At 39.6% G+C, this 23,685-nt stretch overlaps 1 protein-coding gene across 5 annotated transcripts in view; it reads right to left on the bottom strand.

The window, feature by feature from the left end:
* AKAP6 (A-kinase anchoring protein 6) overlaps positions 1-23,685 on the bottom strand; it is a 291,528-nt gene that overhangs the window by 154,023 nt on the left and 113,820 nt on the right. For all 5 annotated transcript variants that reach the window (XM_069784017.1, XM_069784016.1, XM_069784015.1 and 2 more), the window contains exon 5: positions 11,454-11,576. In XM_069784017.1, the coding sequence (XP_069640118.1) occupies positions 11,454-11,576 (123 nt within the window). The remainder of the gene's footprint in view (positions 1-11,453; positions 11,577-23,685) is intronic.

Raw genomic sequence — 23,685 nt, forward strand, 5'->3', positions numbered from 1 at the left:
AAAGGAATATGACTTAGACCTGTTCCTGAAAATTTATTCTCATATTCTTAACATAGAGTTACTTTTGCAACTGTATTGGTCCTGGCACAGTTACCTCCCAATAGCTTGCTATGACAAAATACCAAGCTATCAAGTACTGAATTCAACTTTTAGATCTGGAAAGGTAGCTGTCTATTTTTTTTCTTTTTTTTTTTTTTTTTTCTCTTGAGGAGTTCTGACCACACAGAAGGTCTCTGCTTGGTCACTGCCTAGTATTTACGTACTCAAGTTAATAACCTAATAAGCCATGTAATAATGTAGTGGTATTTTCATACTCCTGAACACCACCTACCAATGACATTCAGTAAATCAGAAAAATAACTGCCATATAAGCTGCCCTTATACTAACATGGAACATATTTAGCATTCTAGTGACATAATACTAAATACATAATTAATTGGTCAATGGTTATATAAAATGGATATTCATATGCAATTTGTACATGGAAAAAGATCCTATCTTCTACGAAATAGTGCATTTCACACATTACATCTACAAATATATCATCAAACTATTTGACTTTTTAACAATTGGGAAATATCTTATTTAGGAAAGCCTCATATTTTTCATCAGGGATATAAAGCCTACTTAGTATTAGAAGTCATTAGGATATGTTTTCCTGGGAATTAAATGTTACACATGAGATGGTTCCAGTCAATGTCTCCTTTGTTCACGCTTTCCATAAAACCTAGATAACTATAAAGAATTTTTTATTTTCTTCTTTTCTTTTAAGCTGTGTTTCTATCTGAGTGACACTCCACCTGTTAAACAGAACACAAGCACTATGGAAATGCTTTATGCAGCTCCATAGTCAAGTTTGAGTTTTACCGCAATAGCAGGGATTCTACCTTTGCTTTTTGAGGAGAACATGGTGAGTCCTCCTCTGAAGCTGCAGCACCCACTAAAGATCTTTTTCTTCTGTCCCTGAGACTGAGAACATACACTCCCTATAGCAGTGATGGCCAAGGGGCCAATTATCACCAACTGCAAAGAAAATCTCTAATGCCTAATACGATATGACTGTCATTTTCCTTAGATGAACCACACATTATTTCCTTCTGTAACCAATGGGAGCTGGTAGATATTTTTTAATATTGAATAGCTTGTGGAAAGAAGATGTGGTCTTCTACCCCCTGCCACAATGAGAAAGCTTTAAAAGACAATAATTTCTTGGGTTTCTCTGGGGGTCATTCCTTCCACTGGCATCTATAGGCAGAGAAAAATGGGCAAAAAACCAATATCACTGTCTGTGTTGATTCACAATATCAGATTATGCCTAGAATGCCTTTAAAATTGACATAAATCTGATCTGGGAACCTCACTACTGAGAATCCCATAATCACCATCTCATGCTGGCACTGTGCCACTGTAGATGTAGATCAGATGTAAGATGGTTTGACTGCTCAGACAATTTCTTTGTGTAAGTTTATCATTCATTGAAACATAATATTAACTGAACATTCTGAGTTCAAAATGTTTAGTAATGAGATAATTATAGCAACGCCAGGAATGATTTTACCTTCTGATCACTGATATGCATTCTTCACCTTTCACTTGGTCTGAATGTACTTTTTGCCTGGGCAGACCAAGCACATTTATGAAGAGACAAACTGGTGGGAGTTTAGTGAAGGGCAAATAAAATATGTTTAAAAGTGGAAATGGTGGAAGATTATAAGAAATAAACAAGATTGACTAAATGATGATTATGTGAAAGGGCCATCATTATCTACTTATATTCCATGAATCTGAACACCAAGCAGAAAGAAGACTTATTAGCATAGAACAGTATCAGAGGGTATAGTAGATGTGACTAATGGAATTAAATTAAGAAAAAGAAAATTTAAGATAAATACCAGTGAAATTTTCCCCCAAAGTCAGATCTATTAGATTGTGTAATAATCTCCTGAAGGAAACAGTGAAAGCCCTGATCCCTTGAGACCTTTAAATCTAGACTGGATAAAAATGTAGGAGTAAGGACTGCAATGTAATGGGCTGACAGAGCAGTAGCCTAGGTCTTTCACATGCCACAGAATTTGTGACAGGCCAGAAAAACTAAATACAAAAGGGCAGGCTCTACCCCAGTAGTCCTACAGTAATTCATACTTTTGTAAAACCACCTCACCCCTTTCTTCTCTGTCACAGCTTCTGCCATTCCAGTATTAGGCAATCAATGGTTTTCCCTTTGTTACCTCTTAAACATAAATAGTACAATCTTCCTCACATTAAAAACTTTAGGTCCCCCAATTTCTGTTTCTCATTCCTCATTGTGTTTGTCATGTCTTAGGTAATTTAGTCAAGTTTTGAATGCATAATTTTAGATGTGGAGGAAGAGGATAGTTAGCCCAACTCTCCAGGAAGCCTATTTTGCAGATTTAGTTTAGAAGGCAGAGAGGCTATTTTTGCAGATATTTTGTATTTCAAACTCACATAAATTCTTCTGCTGCCAACTCTAATTTCTTTTTTGTATTTCACTACATAAATTTCTCTTTGCTTTTGTCTGTCTAAATATTTTACATTGTTAAAAAAAAAGTTAACGTGAGGCTTCCTAAATTGAATCTCAATACATTTATTATCAAGAGACATTGAGGGATGGAAGAACACAGGCAGGAAAGCACACAGGCGAAATGGCTATACAATGAAACAATTGCTAAGTTGCCATAAGCATGGTGAACTGCGCATCCAGTTCACCATACATAACTGTCCTCGATCATTTCTTGTTCTCTTGAGATACTCAGGAAATAAACTGCAGAAATCACAGTCTTCTGACTCCTTTTTCTATCAAGATGACATTTGTCTGGGTGATCTTACATGTTTCTAGGTACACTTCTTCCACCCAGAGAGCCCCCATGCCCTAAAATATGTAAAAGTTGTATTGTCCTACCACATTGTCATGGCAGAAAAAAGCCAACCAAGAGAAAAGAGCTTTCCAACCCAAAGATAAATTCATGGGGCATGGCAGCCTTGGCAAATATGGAGTTACTAAGGGAGAAAAAACATATACATATGTAATATTTAAATATGAATTTACTAACTTATAGAACAAAAAGCATTCACTGGCACTAAACAACAGTATGTAGTTTTAGAACAATCCTTGAAGGATTTTAGTTCTATTAAAATTTCAAAGGAATATGAGGGAGATGTAATTTGCTTTTTATATATGTACAGATACAAGGTTTTATGCAATTTAAAGGTGAATTAAAATGCCTTCTTAGCAAAAACTATGTACATTTGGGTTGGTACCAAAGAGAAGAAAAGGAGTCCTGGGAAGGTTTGAATCAACCAAAAAACAAAGTAAATGCAATACCCCTTTTTTCTTCACAGCTGTACAAGGTTAGGTATCTACAAATTTGGAAGACAGATTTAGAAAAAAGTAGTACTTTTAACAGTATTCCAGCCATTCAGTCTCCAGGAAAATTAAGAAATTATTGCCTATGCTATACGCTTCCTACAAAATAAACCTCCTGAGTGGGACTGTGTGGTAATGGCTGGTAGCAACAGTATCAGAGGACAGTAAATGGACAGTCCCTTCCTTCACTAAAAACACATGTACTAATAACAGATCTCCATCACAACAGATCTCCTACTTCTGTGATGCTGGGAGCATAAACATGGCCCACTCCTCCTTACAAAGGAAAGATACGTGTCAGCTCTTCTTCATTGCATGACCTTATGGGAAACAAGTGTAGATCAAGTGAAGTATTTCTGTATTGGTCAGGACAACAGTACTGTGATTAGCAGGATATATACCTGAATTTTCTCATATATACCTGATTTTTCTCTTATTTAGTCACCAAAAAAGATGCTGAAACTCAAAAGAACAGTCCAAACAGTTTAGAAACCTCTATTTTTCCCCACTGCCAGCAACTGTACACTCTCTGGCTCCAGACTATAACACAGGTACAGCCAAATGTATTAAATGACAGCAATATTTCCTTTTGATGTACTCAGGCACTTTAACTCAAGGAACAGAAAAACTTACATAGAGGTTATTGGGTTTACAGATTTTCAAAGCTGAATAATACTTACAACTGACAATATACATGCATTCCCTTTGTTTAACATTGATGTCTTACTTCCTATTGAGTCCTTTTATTTGCCTGTGTTATTTGAAATCTGCTGTATTTAGTCTATATCTCTGATTAGTATGTTCTGCAGACTGCTTCCTATATAAAAGGACATACATTCAGGAACCCATGCATACCCAAAATACCTTTCAAGATAACAGCATAAAATTCAGAAATTCAAACTAACAATAGGCTGAACAGATTCAAACCAAAGTCTTTAGAGAAGCAAGAGATTAGTCCACTCATGGTGCTCAGACCTTTTAGCACCATCATCCTGCAGATACTGTTGTATATTTTCTCTAAATTGGCTGCCATGGACATTGGAAATGTCCATATAGGAAAGGTACAGTATATACCTTAGCCATTTCAGAGGCTTTAATACCTTTAATAAAATTACTGTTACCACCGCTACCACAAAGACAGCCAGCAGATTAGCCCAAGGCATGTGTATTTAACCTTATTTTCAATGGAAACAGGTATTTAATACTTCTCTAAAATAACATTTTTCAGAAAATGAGATTTTCCAAGGAGATGAGAATGATTTTTTTTCAGACATAGCAGACTCGTTACAAACAGATGATCAGTTATCATGAGATATCACAGAAGCAACATTACTTCACCAATACAATTTCTTAAACGTGAAAATACAATCTATTTTCTGTATGAAAGCATTTGATGTTTACAGCTAAGAAAGTGCTGAGCCATGATGTGGCCAGAAACATTTATACTGGACACAGGAAAATTCTTATTTCATTTCTCTTTAGATAATAAAACTCTCAAAACTCCCATATCTTAAGAAGAATTTGGTTTTGGAATGGAGATGACATCTAAACTTCCTATACGGCAGAGAAGTAAATGCTAGTGTGAATCAACTTGTATAATTTGTTTTGAAATACTAGTGATACTTTTTCTATGATATTTTTAAGACTGTAGCACGTAAAGTAAACATCGTGACTGAGAAGGTTAATATAATGGAACAATTCTGGGCTAAAAAGCACTTTCATGTGGCTCAAAGCTTGCAACGACATTGAGGTAAAAATTACAGACAGGGATCACACAATTTATTAGAAAACCAAGACATTCTGATTAATGGAAATGATCATTTAGCATATCCAAACAACACTGTAACGCAATGACTCCATGCAATCCTAGCCATTTGTACCTTCTACAGAACAATATTTGCTATTCTAGTTTCAACTAAACAGAACGTATATTTTTGCCTAAAAAAACCCAAATACCAACAAACAAATAACCCTGGTGTGAACAATTAATTCTTTTCAAGGAGGCCATCCTCCTCCATTCTTTCCATGAGTGACAAACAATTCCTCTTTGTGCTATCTGGAGAAACAGGAAACTACCAGCTGCCATCTTTTCTAAGGATATCTTATATACACAGTTACAATGAGAGTAAAGTGAAACACTGCAAGCAGCCCTGCGGAGAAGGACTTGGGGGTACCGGTGGATGAAAAGCTGGTCATGAGCCGACAATGTGCGCTTGCAGCCCAGAAAGCCAACCGTATCCTGGGCTGCATCAAAAGCGGCGTGACCAGCAGGTCGAGGGAGGTGATTCTGCCCCTCTGCTCTGCTCTGGTGAGACCCCACCTGCAGTCCTGCGTCCAGCCCTGGAGTCCTCAGCCCAGGAGAGACATGGACCTGTTGGAGCGGGTCCAGAGGAGGGCCACAAAGATGATCAGAGGGATGGAACACCTCTCCTATAAGGAAAGGCTGAGAGAGTTGGGATTGTTCAGCCTGAAGAAGAGAAGGCTCCAGGGAGACCTTATTGGGGCCTTTTGGTACTTAAAGGGGGCTTATAAGAAAGATGGGTACAGACTTTTTAGCAGGGCCTGTTGCGATAGGACAAGGAGTAATGGTTTTAAACTAAAAGAGGGTAGATTCAGGCTAGATATAAGGAAGAAATCTTTTACAATGAGGGTGGTGAAACACTGGAACAGGTTGCCCAGAGAGGTGGCAGATGCCCCATCCCTGGAAACATTCAAGGTCAGGTTGGACGGGGCTCTGATCTAGTTGAAGATGTCCCTGCTCATTGCAGGGGGGTTGGACTAGGTGACCTTTAAAGGTCCCTTCCAACCCAAACCATTCTGTGATTCTATGATTTGCTGTCCTCCAAATTACAAACCTAAATGTTGGCAGATTACAGCCATGGTCTTACTCAAAAGGGCAAAAGGCAACAGACACTTTGAAAGAAAGTACATCATCATGGGAACTTCTGACCATTCTTTAGCTGGTTTTGAAGAAAAAATGCAAAATCTGTCATTACTCTCTCTCCCTATATATATATACACACACATATATATCTTCTACATTCCCTGTACTCAATATTTCAGAATTTTAATCTTACGGAAATTCTGAAGAGTAATATTGTTAGGAAAAAAATGCCTGACTACTAGTTCCAAATTTCTAAGAATACCTTTCCTTAATTAATTTTATCTCCACTGAAAAATAGTGTTTGTCAACACCTACTAATAATGCAAGAAGGATTTTAAAAGTTCCATGAAATAAGTTTAGAATAAGGTATTTTTCATTTGTAGTTTTCCATTTAAAAGTCTTGTATTACCTAGCTCTTAAGGATGACACTACACACAGAAATGGCTTTGGCCAAAAGACCTGAGAGCACACCACAGTAAGGTGTGCAACTAGTTGTGCAGCAACAAGAAAATAGAGTAGTGTTAACAACAAAGGGAAAAGTTAAGACTACAGAATTAAAAGTCCCAGGCCTCAGCACTTAGACCTTTTCCTCAGTGGTTCTTCACATTTACTCATTTGCTAGCTTACTTCTTTACTGTGCTAAAACAATGTATCTTTTTGGGTCAGGGATAAAGAGTGGTAAAATGTTCATTTTAGCAAACTAAAATGGTCAAGAGCAACATGGTGAATTCTTGTTTGTTGAGCTGATAAGAAAGTCCCTTTGGTTTCACAAGCACAGTAGTACCATCTAGACAGATGCTTTTAGCTCATAAGCTGCCTTCAGGATACTGTTTTTGATGAGAAATGATTTGCATACCACCAAGTCTATGCTTAGAGTCTGCTAGTAGCTGATTTTGATCAGGGTGCCAATGGGCAAGAATCAGCATAACAGAAAAGAAGAGCTACAAAAGATAAAGCGAATCAGAAACCATTTTCAGAAGTTCCTTTTTGGTAAGGTCAGTGAAGCTATCTTTTCATTAGGAAGTGATTTGAGCCTAATTGTTCACAAAATTCAAAACCTGCCTCACTTTTTTCTCTAGTAGAGCTGACTGAGGCCTTTGTGGCAAAGTAGATTTCTGCTGAAAAACACCCCTGTTTTATGAAAACATATTAGTGTTTTCAACATCTGCTGGCTTGGGTAGCTGCCTGCAGGGGTGCCAGAAGTTCAAGTGGTGGCAGCTCCATGTCAGCCCTTCCATATGAATGGGAAGCATACAGCTCCCAAATCAGTTTCACCAATGTTACTCAGTTGTGAAGACCCATAAAATGGAAAGAATAATTTCAGTTACTATTGCAGGGGTCTCTGAGAGCATTTTCATTGATAGCTGTGTGCTTTGGTGTTATCTAAAATGAAGCATATAGCAACTTCTGTTCTGCAGAAAATCAGGGAACTGCATTTTAAAATTGCAAGAAAACTCTCCTCCAAGCTGAGGATTGTCTATTTTGGCACACATTCCAGATGCAGACTAACTTTCAATTTGTAGGAAAAATTCACACTCTATACCAAACTGTATGGTTACTCATCATGGCAAAATCTATGGAGTTTAAGTTGTAATTCTGATTTAAGAATGAAATTCCAATTTGTCCTACAGTTTATAATCGTGGTGTATTTGTGTATCAGGGCTATGCTGGTGTGCACAGACAGTGCATTTAATCATGAATTCCCTGGGTGGCCCAGGAACTCCCTAGCTAGTCTCTGTATAGACGAGATAATGGGCTAATTGGGAACAACAGACCAACTTCAGGAGAGGCTGCCTTCCACCTTCACAAAGTGCTTCACTAATTATTTCAGGAGCTGTCCAGGTGGGACCTTCAGACAGTCACAGAGATGCCTGCAGGCAGCTCTTGCTGGGCCAAGAGCACTAGACAGACACTACTCATATTCTTCAAAGTGCTGATTAACATCCTGGGTGGACATCTTGCCAGACCAGCTATAAGAATTAACTAGAACAGTTTGGGGAGTTCTACCAATTTAAGCTGAAGATGTCATGCAGGGATGGTTGTAATGGAGACTTGCACTGCCATCTTGTTCAAGAGATTTTACTCCTCGTGTGAGCATTATCTTATGCAAAGTTTCTAATAAGTTGATATTGTAGGCTTCTTGTGGTGTGGGGTTTGTTTTGTGGTTTTTTTTTAATAAACACACTCTCTTTAAGTGTCTGTGCCACACCATTTCTCAAAATATCAAAGATGTAGAAAAGCAAGGCTGAGTGAGAAGAGACTTTAAAATTCAATCCTTTATCAACAATTTACATTGGGACCCTAAAATGACAGTCAAGAACTTTATATACTGAAAAATTTGGAGGATGTTCACAACCTTGTCCTTGTCTCCTCTGCAAGACTTTTCCCAGACAATAATGAGAAAGAGAACAAGTATATTTTTCTGTTTTCCTGCTCTCATATTTTCTTTTCTTAGATTTTGACAGCAGAGATTTAATTCATGAATGCAAAATATTCTCTCTTTATGGCACTAATTTTGTTATTGCAACAAACATATTTCCAAGAAAACAATATCACAGGTGGTGAAATTGATAATTTGTGCCAAAGGCTAAGGCCTTGTCTCTACTAATAAAAATAAAAATACTAATCTACACCGAGTTTCACTCCTTCTACGACCAGAAAATCTGCACCAGTGAGGAAACATAGTTATAAGGTTTGTTAGCGCAGATGCAATATATAGAAAAGAACCAACACATTTTCTTTGTTTTCCAGGTTAGTTTGCTAGTAGTGTCTGTACTATGAACCCGTAAGTCTGGAACCTAAATTTATAAAGCACTAAGCCCCCTTTACTTCAACAAACCTTAGGTTAGTCTGACAGCATGCATAATCTGACTGGCAAAAGAAGAAAACGAGCAGCATAAGTACCCTCACAAAGACCTTGATCACCATTGTTTTACAATTCGCAACGAAGGGAAATTTTAGCATTGAGCTTAATGTGAATTGAAGTTCATATACTTCTGTTTAACACAGATTAGGATTTCTGACAGACAAATGCCACTGAAAAGCTGACAATCTAATTAATACAAATAACTATCTTCCCCACTACAAAAATGTTCTGTATTTTAATAGTTCAGTTCTGCTGTGTAGAAATGAATATGATAGCATACATTTTCTGAAATCAAAAAGAAAAGTCACAGTTACTTTTTTTTCAGGTTGTGCAATGATTTTTTTCACTGGCTATATATGCCATAAAAATAATTACAATATCAAACTGGAATTGAACTGTTCTTTAGACATTTTACTTCTTCACAGAAGTAAAGGAAAAAAACACCTTGTTTCATAACACAGTCATCCGGAAACATACAAAGATTTTCTTACCCCAAAGATATGCAGATATACAGAGTACAGCTGGGAGCCTAAGTACTTACAGGGGAAAGTGAAGTTGTACAGGTGCCCACATACTCGCTTATTCTGACTACCTCTAGCAATGAAGGAGCTGCCTCTGGGCTACTACTCCACATTCCAGCCTGATGATGGTTTTGGCCTCACCTCCCACAGAACCTCAAGGCAAAGTTGGAAGTCATTTGCCTGCAAAAGAGCTACTGTGCTCCTCCCCATGGAAGAAGGGGAAAAAGAAACTGACTGTGACAGAGATTCAGCCTGGTGATTGCCCTGTTCCTGGAATATGTTTCTTTTTATCCAGTCAAGAGTGAAAATTGCAATTCTACTCATAAAAACTCATCTCTCCCAAAGTTTCATGTTGCAGAGTAAGAGGAAAACAAATTGAAATGACCAATGCCTTTTTTGAGGTCTGATCTCACGATGTGCTCTGTGTCTTCAGAACACCTGTAAACAATAATGAGAATCATGGGACTGAGTGTGTGCAGTACAGGGCAAAAATCCAAACTGCCACAAAATCCAGAATCTGCAACGAAAATGCAGTGTCTTTGTACTGCATTTGATAGACTACCACAATGGGTACTTAATCTAGTGGCTGCCCGTAGGTGCTACTACAGCAGAAATGTCCAAGAACAAAAGACACAAAAGTTTTCTGTATAGCTGAAATTCTAAGACAGTTTTCAGTTCAGTTCTAATTGTATATGTGGTTAATGTATACATAATTAATTTAATATCGGTCACTCCAGTGTTACGGTAGGGTTTAGGAGACATTCTTTCCTGTAATGCATCATGTGACTTCCTGGGACTGTCAAATAATTTTTCACCATCAGATTATCAGAGACTGGAAATGAGACTTTGAGGGTTGATGGTCTGACGTGGGTTCAGCTAATGCACTGTTTTATCTAGCTGGGGTGTCTAGCTCATTGGCTCAGAATAGTGCTATCACCAGGTTTTCTTCCAATTTGACCTAAGATATTGGCAAAGGGAGAAGGAATTTCTTAGCTTAATTTTTCATTTTTTTTTCTTTTTACTATATAGAGTAGTTTACCTATTAAGATACCTACCCATTGAACAGCATGCATTGATCTCTATTTCTACCTACGGTGTAAAATTTTGCTTTTGGGGACTTAATACCTGGTTTAATTCAAGTCTTTGTTTCACCTCCTCATAACTAGAAACATCTCTTGCAATAATTCAGTGAAAGTCTCATGAGGTTTATCAAATATTTCTCAATCTATAATTCTAGCCTGTAATACATTCAGAAGATTATTCATCCAAGTGTTTTCTACTTCCACCCAACGTTTTAGCTTTTTGCACAAGAACAAGGTTAGTGACAGTTGTATTAATTACACAACAGAAATGCACATCAAGTAAAATGATTGAAATAATTATTTCAAATATATTATTTAAATGATTCTGTACTATGTTAAAACTGTGGGAGAAAGAATAAGAGTTCCTTACTAGTAAGAGTTTTGTTAATGTTACAGTGTAGTAAAAATCCTAGAATGATCAGCAGAAAAAACATTATCCTTTCTCCTTTGCTATTGCCATTTTCTTTCCATTTTGGAGACAATTTCTGAATTGCAATGTAATTCTGTTTTCTAATTTAATTTTTACAAAGCTATCAGTACATATTTCAAATACAGAAAACAATTTTTTGGTATTTTCATTACAACAAACTGCAATGCTGCAAATCTTACATTAAAATATAGATGCATACTAGTAATTAAAAAATAATAATCAAATAAAAAGCACAGCAGAACACTTCAATTACTGATAGTAATCATAGTATAATCTTGTCCTACCAAGTGTGTCTCCAGGTACAGTTTAAGGCTGTCTGTCTCTGCTTTAGGAGGAGTCCAATTCTCTGTTGTTTCCATGGCTTCATTTAACCAGTGAATGAATTCATCCAGCTTGCTTACAAACCCCTTACCAGATAAGAAAAAAGAAAGGCATGTTTGTTAGAAAACGGCAATCTGAAAAATGTTTGCTCATTTATTTTTTTTAAGCCAGGACAGTATTGTACAGTAAAATTTTGCCTTTTACAAGCATGCAAAGAAAAAAAAAACAATTAGCAAGTGGCCTTCTAGTAAATGAGGAGCAGAATAGTGTTTCTGGGGATAATCTAAGGTGATATTTTGGGACAGGACAATGTGAGATCCATATGACTATGATAAAATAGAGAAAACAGCAACGTTTTAGAGGATATGAGGAGGATATATAAAAAGCTGTATATAGATTACAATGAAAATTGAGCTGAAGTTCTTGCACTGGGCAGACTGGGTGTAGCATGAGCACTGCTGGTTGAAAAAAGTGCTGACCAAAGCTGTATTAACAAGGCATATATCAGTAAACTGAGAGAAGAAACTACTCGTCAGAACCTGGGTCTTGTGATTCCTGTTTTGGTTCATAGGCTGAGACTCAGAGAGAAGAAATCAAACAGTAGGTGAGGCAGAATATATAGCATTTAATATAAACATTGCTGATTGCATATGAGCCACACAGATGCTGCTCCTGAGAAGACAGGAGCTCCTGCTTCTCAGGAGCACCATTTATTTCAAGATTAGTACCAATTATATTGTCTGATTAAAAATAGTGCCCCTGAATTTACATGATTGGATGATATTATAGGCACATACTGAGTACAGATAATTTTACTGAAGTCTTATCCACCACAAAGCAAGAGAGTAAATGGAATAAACTGACCGTGATGTTTATAAGCACCCTGAAAATTAACTCTGAAGAAGAATGTCCATCTATTACATGCATTGTAAGATTAGATTAAGTTAGGTTTAATACTGGTTATATTATTAGTTATTAACTATTAATTTTGCAGCATGGTGCGAACTTTAATTTCCAGTTGGATAACAACTCACTATACACACTCAGTATCTCACTCCCACCACTTTATTTATGGAATGACTTCTGATAATTATTAGTCCATTCAGATAGCTAAAAACAAGCTAAGCACAAACTTCTAAAGATTCCTGAGTGACTCGGGAGCCCAAATCCCCTTCTCCGAAGTGGCACATGAAGTTGGAATTCTAAACTAGACAGAAACAGGAGTTTGAGCAGTTGGCGCACAGCTGCATTAAGCAAAGAAGTGCAATGGCAATAACCCAGACCAAGCAGAGCCACACTTCCTTCAAAATTCGTGGTAGCAGAGTCATTTTGGCCCAACACTGTGCCAAGAAGCAGGGTCCAATAACCAACTCCTGGCTTCCAGCTGAAGTGGCAGTGCTTCTGAACCAAAGCTAGCCTCTGGCAGGACACTCCAGTGCATACTGCAGGGATGACAGCACTCACTGAGGCACTCTGAAGACTTTGTTTTAATTATTATTTTTTACGTGAGTCCCTACAACTCCTCAGGATGGAAAGGCGGCTATTGCCATCTCTATTCATGGAATCCCCCATATCTCAAAGCATTATAAGGAAGAAAACTGTTACTCTGCAGGTTTCATTGTAGGCTGTTTATCAGGACATTCTAGAAAGGAGGAAGGAAGACAGGCAGAACAACCCAGTGGATATGGTGACTGAGACGACATACCTGCACTCTGGGGCAAGTAATGAAGGTAGCTGCATCTCCTCCTTCCCACAGCAGGCCATGTTCCCCATGTCAAGCTATGGGACAGAGGGGGGTCAAGATGTTCCCCTGGCTCTGTTGCTTGCTTTCTTCCACCTTGCAGTGGAGCATAAGAGATGCCAGACTGGCACAGGAGTGGGGGACGTGAGCTGAGGGGGAGAGGAGCAGGAGGAGTGAAGTCCTTCTATAGTCCCTCCAATAAATCTCTGCCTGCATTTTAGCAATGTGCTGTCCTTGAGAGACAAGGTGATATGGTAAGCACAAAAAAATGAAGAAAGGCTCTCTCGTATATGCGTCATGTATTTTACAGACAGACATGTATAACATCTGCCTGCAGTACTCGAGGGCTGTATGCCTTCAAAAGGGTGCTCAGAAACACGGCAGGCTTGCACCAGTATAAAAAGCAACTACTAGCAACTGAGTTACTCCTGCCCTCTCACGAAACGTGCCCGTGTTTTAATGTCTGCTACTTCACGCCGGTGTTGAGAAACTCCCCAGCAGCAGGCTCCAGCAGCCTGGCGTGTACCCCCTCGCCGCACAGGTAAGGCGGGCTGCAGGCGCAAGCAGGCCCCGGTGGGGCGCAGGGAAGGCCTGGGGGCTAGTTTGGGGGCCTGGAAAAATACGTAGATATGGTCTCCTACAGAACCACGCTGAGCCAAGTTATCCGAGAAAAAAGAGGTAAGGCTGAAGCACCAGTGCCACCTGGCACGTCAGGATGGCGGCTGGGGACACGGTGCCCGAGGGGAGCCCCGCCGCGGAGGGGAGCCCCGGCCCCGGCGGATTTTCTTCTGCCAGGCAGCACAAATCACAACAATCTTACTATTTCTCGAATGACGGCAGTAAAACTTTATTGAAACCATTCAAAAGAGCACATCTGTAAAAACCCAAAATAGCGGAGCGACGGGAAAAGGAAGGGATGGGAACGGAAGGGAAGGCAAAGCAAGGGAAGGGAAGAAGAGAAGGCCGGGCAACGCGGGGCCGCCGGCGGAGGGAGCGCCGCCCGCCCGCGCGCCGTGCCTGGGGCCACAGCGCCACCTGCCGGCGCCGCCCCGCCCTGCGCCCGGCCTCTGCCCGCCAGGTGCGCGGCCGCCTCCGGAGCCCGCAGCGCCGGAGCCCGCAGCCCCGAGCCCGGGCAGCGCCGGGCGGGATATCCGGCCCCGCAGGCCGCCTCGGTGGCAGCCGCGGGGAAAAAAAGGAAACCGAACATCCCTTTGGCGACGCACGTCGTTGCAGAATTACAGACGGTGCGTTTGAAGCCGTTCGAAGGCGCGCGCAAGGTAGGAAATTGCATTTATCTCGAATCGTAGGTAAGATTAAATTGCAACAATGCAGTTCCCGCTTCATTCGTCACAACTTAATGACCAAAACAATGCCCCATTTTTTGGTGGTGGTTTGTTGTTTTTTTTTTTCATAGCAGTGCCTGTGATTCCATCCCATTTATTTAATAGCCTGATGACAGCGAGCAAGGAAGGAGCCACCTTTATCATCCAGCCACCAGCTCCATGACTGATCCCTGCCTGGGAGGCAGCTCCGGATTGGAAATTGAAACCTATGCAAATATAATCAACTGCAGCGGCTCTGGAGTTAGGGACAAGACTACAGCTCGCTCTTGATGCCGAACTTTCCCTTCTCACCTTTGACTTTCTGTCAAGGCGTAATTATCAACAGGCTTTGAGATCGAGGCCAGCCCTCGCCATCAGCTGTAGCCTAGATCTGGCACACTCGGTTCTGCTCTGCGGACCCAGCTGGCCCAGGCAGCCAAAGGCAGGAGGCTGCCTGCTCTCTTGTACTTGGAGAAGGAGCATCTGCAGTACCGGTGGTCCATGTAGCCCTGTCACAAACATAAATCTGGGTCCTTACTCTCCTCCAGTCTCGTAACAGAGGGGAACTCCGAAACATAACTTATCCCCGGCTGAAGGGCCGCTGCCCCTCCACAGACTGACTAACACAGAGTCATTTCTGCGTAATCAGGATGGCCTAGTTAGTTGGAACAGAATGCAACAAATGATGTATATGTACTCAGGGACACAAACAGTGTTACAATAGTTGGTTTTCTCATAATCTAGGATATTTCCCAGAATACACATTTTAATTAAAAGCTTTAGACAAAATAAGTTCTAAAAAATAATAGGGAAAACAGGTCTTACAACACAGAAAATCTGTTGTGAGACTCTGACAGACCATGAAACTACACTTTGAAAAAACAGATTACAACATAAATTATATCAAAACAAAGGATGAGGCTTAATATGCAATCCTAAATCCAAATCCAGGAGTACTCAGTGAAAGAAATAAATTCATAGGATGACAAATTTTAACCAATACAAGATATTTTCAGTACTTTTCATCATTTTATAAGATGCCTATGAAACCACTTTACATCTCTTCCTAGACACTTCTTACCTTTGTGCTTTTTCTGTTTTTCTTTCTCTAGATTTACTTTTTTTTTCATCATTCTTAAGGTGGGAAAGGGTCTTAACAGGTATAAACTTCAGTGGAGCTATGCTGATTTATTCTAGTTATGGGTCTGATCTAAACAGTATCATACTTACAATGAAAATTCTGTAAAATCTACCCAACTCATGCTTTGGTAATGGAAAATTAAACTACTGTATTTCCCATTAAAACTACTTGGAAGTTGAAAACCCATAGTCAGCCACATTGAAGCTAAAAATTACTGTACAAGAATTCCTCAGAGAAAAAAGAGGGGAACAGAACAGAAAAAAAGGAGCACCAGTATAATCTAGTCTCTGCCTTTTGACCAGCTGGTTCAGTTTTGCAAATGTAATAGTTTTGTACTGTGGTAGCAAGCTAGATGTTGCTAACAAAACTCAAGCCCCAGCATGACACAGCATAAAGCTATTCTTATTCTATGCTGCTCAGTACAGAAACAAATGTTTCTGGATTGTTATTGGATGATTTGTAGCAACTTCTATAGTAAGGTTCGCAAATAATCATAAAGCTTTTCCAATACACCACACAGAAAATTTTTAAACATTCACCTTTAAAACATTCAGCTTGCCATTTTGTTTCATGACGATTTTACAGATTTTCCTAGGGGGAGGAAGAAAGTTCTAATGACACGTCCCTGAACAAAGCTAGAGCAAAAATGGCTTCATTTGAAATTTGGCATGTACAAAGTTATTTTTTGCAATCTAATTCTATTTGCTCTGGATGGATAAGAATGAAAAAGATAGACAATTGTAAGTACCGGGGGGGTTGAAGCTGTAACTCAGTGTGTCTGCTTTGGTGTCTTATAGAATGAAAATATATTAATTCAGTTGTTCTATAGAATTAAGCAATTAATTAATTAACTGAAGAATTAAAAATAAATTTGATGGGACAACTAAATATCCTGAGACTTCCTCATAAATGACCAGAACACCCAAGTTTTTTGAATCATAAGACATGAGAATTCACTTGCTGACTCACTCGAAAAAGGCAGGGATGGATCAGCTCAGAGGCCAAAGGCATGCACAGATACTGGGCTGAGGAAGGATGTACTTGAAGTGTGTCTCCCACGCTTGTTCTGTTAAATATACAGGGATACAAAAGATACAGATCCCCCAGCTGCTGCACAGAGCTGCAGGGCTCCCTACACCCAGTACAGCTGGTCAAAGGATCTTGGGTTAGGCAGCCTGGTTGTGTCTGGCATGTGGGATAACAGAGCGGGAGAGCAGCTGTGGTGGTGTGCTGCCAGTACAAGAAACCCTGGAGCATGGCAGCGAGGCCTACAGAGGTGGTCAGATGAACAAGTCTCACGTGCAATTCATTACATTTAATAGGACTGTGTGTGTTCTGTCTATCCCAAGTGTGTGTCAGAAAAATTAAATACTTAACATGAACACAGAAATAAGCAGTCTTTAGTGTCCCAAGCAGTTTGTGCCTGACTCCATTCCTTTTTCCTGTTTTGCCGGATCCTGTTTGCATATTCCTCCCTACTCACGGCAACCGTTCAGCACACCTCACTGCTCACTACCTGCACCCCACGACTGCTTCTTGTCACGGCCCACGAGTTCCCCACTCCCTGTGTCTCTCCAGCTTCCACAGTCCCCTCCTGTTCTTTCCCGTTGAACTTCAGAAGCTCACCCCATCTCTGGCCAAAGACTGACCTCCTTTAGAAATAGATATCCATTAACTTCCCACTTCCTAATTTGCAGCAGCAGACCCGAGGCTGATGCTTACTGCCATCAAGGGAGTCAATCAAAGAAGTATTGGTACCCACTGATCCTAGCTACATGCTCCCCTGGAATTGGTGGCACAGCCAATGCTCATGGTTGAAAAAGGACAAAGTAGAACCCAGGAGAAATGTTATGGACTGTCAGCAAAGTAACAAGCAACTGCTTGCTTATAAGCAACTTAAAAACTTCTGATAACAACTACAAAACTAGTGATAACAACATAAGTGCTTATGATACTGTAGAAAGGCTCCAGCGCCTGATGATATCCGTGCACATTCTCTTAACTTGTCAGGGGTGTTGCTCAGACATATTCTCACTGGATTCTGATTTTCTGAGCAGCACACAACTAAGACCTCCCAGAAAAGCTTTTACTGTCACAGTTATGAAAAAATGCGTGACTATCAAGTGAGGCACTTAAAATTATGCACAAATGCCTCTCAACTAGGCTAACACCACCTCTTGCACTTTTAGTTTCCTAACTTCATTTCAGTGGTTTAATTTTACTTTTACATTACAACCTCTCTCTTTTTTTGGTCAGATAGGAAGGTAAACAGTTCTGGTGTTCAATAATTTTAGCACTTCAAATGATCTCACTTAGACTTTGAAGTTCAGCTTTCATTAATTGAATGGAATGGGAAAGGAGGAAGTTTCCATCTCAGCTGCAGCTATCACTTTACAAATCCAGCTTTTATTAGACCACATTTAGAATGGAAACAGACTAAAGCCCAGTTATGTAATTTTGAGCTTCAGTTTAAGAGAGAGCAGATTTATGGTTACCAAAAAACCAAAGAACGTTGAAACACAGAATTTTCACTATATTAAAAAATGCAACCTCTCTGGTTTTGGTTGGGCTATTTTTTTGGTACACTAAAAGCAGCAGTATCTTAGATGTTTTTAGTATATTTTTGATGTGAACTTCCTTTAGATGGGGAATTTGGATATGAGCACTTAAGAAAGCTAGCATTAACATTGCCAAAATTATCCCATAAAAAAGAGGATGCAACTGCATCCAGTTAACACCATTATGAAAAGTTTTATGGCCCTCATCCTAGACCAAATTTTGGGTTTGCTTTTTATGGAAAAAAACCTTACTGTGCCTACATGGCACAGGTAGCAAAATTATTTCAATACCTTTTAGCTTGTAATTTTAATTTTAAGCTGTGCAGTGTTAACACTGCTCAGTTTATTAGTCTAACATTTTCATTTAACATGTATGCTGGCCTATACTTAAGGCACTTCTGGTCATTGCATTTGTAAAAGTACAAAGCCCTTCTAATGACTTGAAGTAAGATTAAAATCAGATTAAAAGAGACGTGCCAAACTATTAAATGCAAACATACTAAAATCATCTGCCATGGTAGTTAAGAGTGAGGTGGAAAGTCTACCGTATTCCACAAACCTCAGTGTGGAAGCACTAGGCAACAGTGCTTGTTAAATCACTACCCCAGACCTTTTTTCTCTCTACCTTCCCTTTTATTACACAAAGGGAGTTCTCTTTAAAGAATTGGTTATGAGGCTGTGTGCTTAAAAATGAATGCCCAATTTTGTTGCAAGCAGACAGTGTTGTAAAGTTTGTTCCCAATTTACAAAAAGACTGAGCTCATGGAGGGGTCTGTGTACAAGGATGGGCTGGCTCTAAGGGCACTTCTATCACAGAATGCATTAAGAAAACCCTTTGTCTAACCACAAAAGGACTTGCATATTAGTCTCAGGAGGAACACATTCCTGCCCATGGACTTTATTTTCAAAAGGATAAAAGTGCACTTTCTTCATAGGCAAAGGTAACTCAAAGAAATCCAGGTACTCAAGAGGATGAGGCTGCAACTAACTGCCACGGTCAATTTAATTGGAGTTAGACCCAGATGCAACAATAAAACCATTAGCAGTACAGATGTTAGGGATCCCCAAGGAACCAAGATGTCACAATGGAAAATATTCTTTGTGTGATATTGTCAAGATTCTGTGGCAGACAGTGACCTCAGAAACATACAACTGACCAAACACATCAGGAGGATGGTAATATTTAATATGCAGTTCAGGATGCATTCATTCACAAACACTTCAGAAACAGAGCTTAGCAGCTTTCTGCTAAAGAAGTGCATTTACTCAATAACCCCAGCCTAGGAAATGTGCAACTTAAATGTTCGCTCCAAACAGGGAGAAGATAAAGATTGAATAGTTTTCGTAGTAGACATATATATAAAGACACATCTTTGTCTTCTACTATATATTGTCTAGTTAAGCATTTTTAAGACTGTTAAATTACACAAATCTTTCACGAGTGCCACCTCGAGGCTTTGTGCCCAACTACCACACACAGAATTAGAAATGGCTATTGAATGTATTTTCCCTAATGGGCATCTACCTAATCAGTCATGATTTATATGGTTATGGAACGGAAAGTGGTAGCACAGGATGGTCGGTGGCTCATGACTTTTCCTGGCTTTAGAGTCCCCAGGATGCGTTCTGATGCTGGAAACAAGACGCATTAATATATGAAAATATAGAGTTATATCAAGCAGAGCCAGTCAGACATATCTCAACTTTTCAGGGAGATTTCACTGGAGAGCTGAGAGTACTTCTAGTCTTGAAACAGTGAGGACAACAAAGCACAGTTCTTACAGGCCTAGGAAAACACTACAAATTAACTCAGTTCTAGCTTTGTCTCTGAAAGTTGATGATAGGGTACTCATAATTTTTGCAGACCTTTTGGTCCACTACTGAATCAACAGATTTTGCTAACATTTCCAAGCTATTTTTCCATTCTGACTAGAGCAGGAATGGCAGAGAAGATTTTTAAGACGTTCTCAGCTTCCTAAAGCCTTCTAGGTAAAAAAGCCAGAACCATAAAGGTAGGATAGGCTTAAAAAGCATGATAAAGAGAAACATGCAAAGTGTTACTTTTCAATCCATTGAAAACAACTACATTTGAAGACAGTGAACCTGATTCTGCAATAAAAAGTTCACTGCCCCCATGGGACTGTTGACTTTATTTCTGCTTCTAGACAAAGAGCAGGTTACACTAATTTGAATATAAAGAATCATTCCTAAATGTATCTCTGTAGATTACTTAAACCTTTCCACGATGCCACAAACATAATTCTTTCTTTACCCTATACCTTGTCTTACCTTTTGCTCAAGGTGAAGATCTACTTTCTGTTTGAAAGAACTACCACAAGGCCTCCACTGCTATTTGAAACTTACAAGTTCTAAAAAGGGATATTCTTAGTATTAGCAGACTGACTGTGGGGCAAAGATAGATGCAAGAAAAGTAAGCCAAATGCTTCCTAAACCCTGTTCCTGAGAGGTATATTCTTAGATAGCAGACAAGCTTCCACCACCACCGGTAACACTTCTCCCAGTCTTTTGAAGGATCAGTGAACACCTAGAACCACAGAAGCAAAATCCATGGGCTGGAAGGATATTGCTGGGAAGAAGAGATTCATGTAGCCCTGAGGCCAAGACAGCTACACATAGGAATGTCATATAGCAGCATAGGAAAGGCCAGTGTTATTGTGCCTTTGCAAGTATTCAAGAGTAGAGAGGACTAGTGGAGAGAAGGGAGAGGAAAGGGAAGACTGTCTGATTCATCCATCATTTAAAGAATCATCTGGTATGAACTTAACAGCAATATGGATTGGTTGTAAACCTCCAGAGATGCCATCTGCTCTGATGGCAATAATGCCAGGCATACAAAATGGCTGCTGATCGCTCCTCATACTGACACGGCCATGCTTTCTACCTGAGATGTAATGTTAACAGGCACAAAACCAGATAAAATTTTAGGCCTCCTGCATTCGTTCAGGTGAGAACAGAGTTCATGCTGAGAAAATATGGGAGGCCAGTGCTGTATCTCAAAAGTGGTGTGAGATTCAAAGCACTCCTGGGAATCAAGTAAATAAGTAAATCAGCATATCCTTCTTTGTATGGAAAAATTTTACATGTGCCTTCACATTCTAGATGACAGAAAATAATTCTGCTTATCTGCCTCTTAAGTTATCACGCATACTAATTTGAATCTTAGTTATTTTCGAGGCAATATTTCAAATTGTTCCAAGTTCCACGTCAGGTGTGGGCTGGCAGCAGCAAAGAGGGAGCTGCAGCCTGGCCTCGGAGGGAGCCCGCTTGCTGGATGGAAGGCGGCCTGCGCAAGCCCTCTCGTGGAGACAACTTAAACCGCCTGAAAACCACTGCTGTGCAAGCTAGCTAAAGCATCCTCTCAAACGGGGGAAAGCAATATTGACAAAGCCCCACCATTTTTACACGAATAAGTTTTATCGCCACTGGGTTACGCAGCCACAGCTATATTGGTAAAAGTAGTAAATATTTTCCACAGTTCTAATCAGTACTGGCTTTTGTCAGAAAACCTCTGCAGTGTGAATCTGTATTCACATATTTCTAGCACTCACTCATCTCGGTCAGCATCCCTGGTCTGTGTGAAATTTTGAGGTTGACTGGGAAAAGATGCCTGAGGAAACAATATTCAAACTATGGAGTGAATGTTATAAGCTGCAGAAAGGAGAAATACAGGAGTTAAAGGATACCAAGAGCCCTGAAAATGAGACAGAAACAGGAAGGAAGAACAGACAATAAGGAAATGGGGTGTAAGCAGGGAGAAAACAGAGTAAGAGGAAATATAAGAAAATGACAAGATAGTTCTTTTTATTTAGTTAAAAAAAAAAAGTCTGATGTTCTTTGTGTCATTGGGAATAAAACAGGCAGGCAAAAGCTCTTAAGGTTAAAAGCAGAACAGTCAGCAACCGTGGTACTGTGAGTGAACTGAGTCATGTACAAACTTCTGAATGATCATCCAAATCTCATCTTTGAAGTTCACTATGCTACTAGGATTGATCATGTTGTTTCTGAAAATATATTTATTCACAAAGAGCAATGCCTTTTATTGGTAATGTCTCGCAGAAACTCTCACTACTCTTAAAATAACTTTTTTTTTTTTTTTTGAGTCATTTCTTCTCTACATAAAATCCAAGAGACCAAAGCAGCAGCTAAAGAGTAAAGGTAAGTGCCCAAAACAACTTCTAGTAGAGGGTAAGTTTTAAGTTTCGCTTATGAGTCACAGCATCAAATATCCTAAACAGAGGCCTTTTTAGATTATACCCTCATGTGACCCTGTCTAAGTCAAAGAGTTACCATTTCTAGAGATCAGCTAAGCGATGTGAATGTTTTTAGGTCACATACTCTTGTTTCACTCAGCTGGTAAACCTGGGAGCTGGTTTATGAACACAGTGTATCCAGAAATTTGTAGCCAGTGATCTATCAAGGGAAGGACAAGAACAGCAAATAAATCTGCCTGAGCCAAGAAAGACCATGCCAGTAACTCTCAGAAAGGGGGACTTCAACTCTGCAGCAGCAGCTGGAAGGAATTTCTGGATACTGGAGGGACCCTCAGTACAGCACAGGAGAGGGGCCTGTGTTTGGTAAAAATACAAGGCACCAAAATGAGTTGCTATGTCCTGTTTAAAGCATAGTGGCACAATGCTGCAGTATATTCACATCTATTTCACAGTCTCAGCTTTCTTCTTTTGTCCCCTCTGAGCAACTCTAAACTAGAATAGAAAATGTAGAAGTTAGTTTAGGACCTGCTGTTCGTAAGTGCAAATTTATTATTTATTCTACAGAAAAACCTAAAATCAAATCTCCTGATCAGAACTGTCCCTTTTCTTTTGATATGAAATGTTTGTTATGCAGCAACCTTGATCCAAACTCTGTGGATAATGTGAGTCTATAATCAGTATCTTCATTTTCAGCGAAGCTAGTTGTCTGATGCGCTTTTTCTAAAAATGCTGCCAATATAGCTATTGATGTTGAAGCAACTTACAGTGACGTAAGGGTACTTGGAAGTACTGCATTGCCTCTTCATATAATTATTTTAAATGTTGTGTTGGCAACATACCTTATTTTCAGATTGTTTTACAGCTCATGTATGTATTGATTATGAGCTGAACTGCATCTGAACTGCTGAACTGCAAAGATGAGCTAATCTTCATTTGCAATTTTTCCATATAATGGACTCTGTAACATATTAGTATACAGCTTTATTCTGCTCTGAAAAAGAAATAATTATGGATGACCATCATTCCTTGGTTTGCATACCCTGAGTATTTGGGCTTCAGACAGTGGACTGGGGGTGGGACGCCCTTGTGCAGCTGTTACTTCTGCCAATGGTCAGCTGCCACCTTGCACGTGCACTGGGCAGCACCGGAGCACACTCCATTGGAGCCATGCTGGCACCTCCCCTAACTGGTCCCAACATTT

The sequence above is a fragment of the Haliaeetus albicilla genome, chromosome 5, assembly GCF_947461875.1.
Source record: "Haliaeetus albicilla chromosome 5, bHalAlb1.1, whole genome shotgun sequence".
Classification (NCBI taxonomy): Eukaryota; Metazoa; Chordata; class Aves; order Accipitriformes; family Accipitridae; genus Haliaeetus; species Haliaeetus albicilla.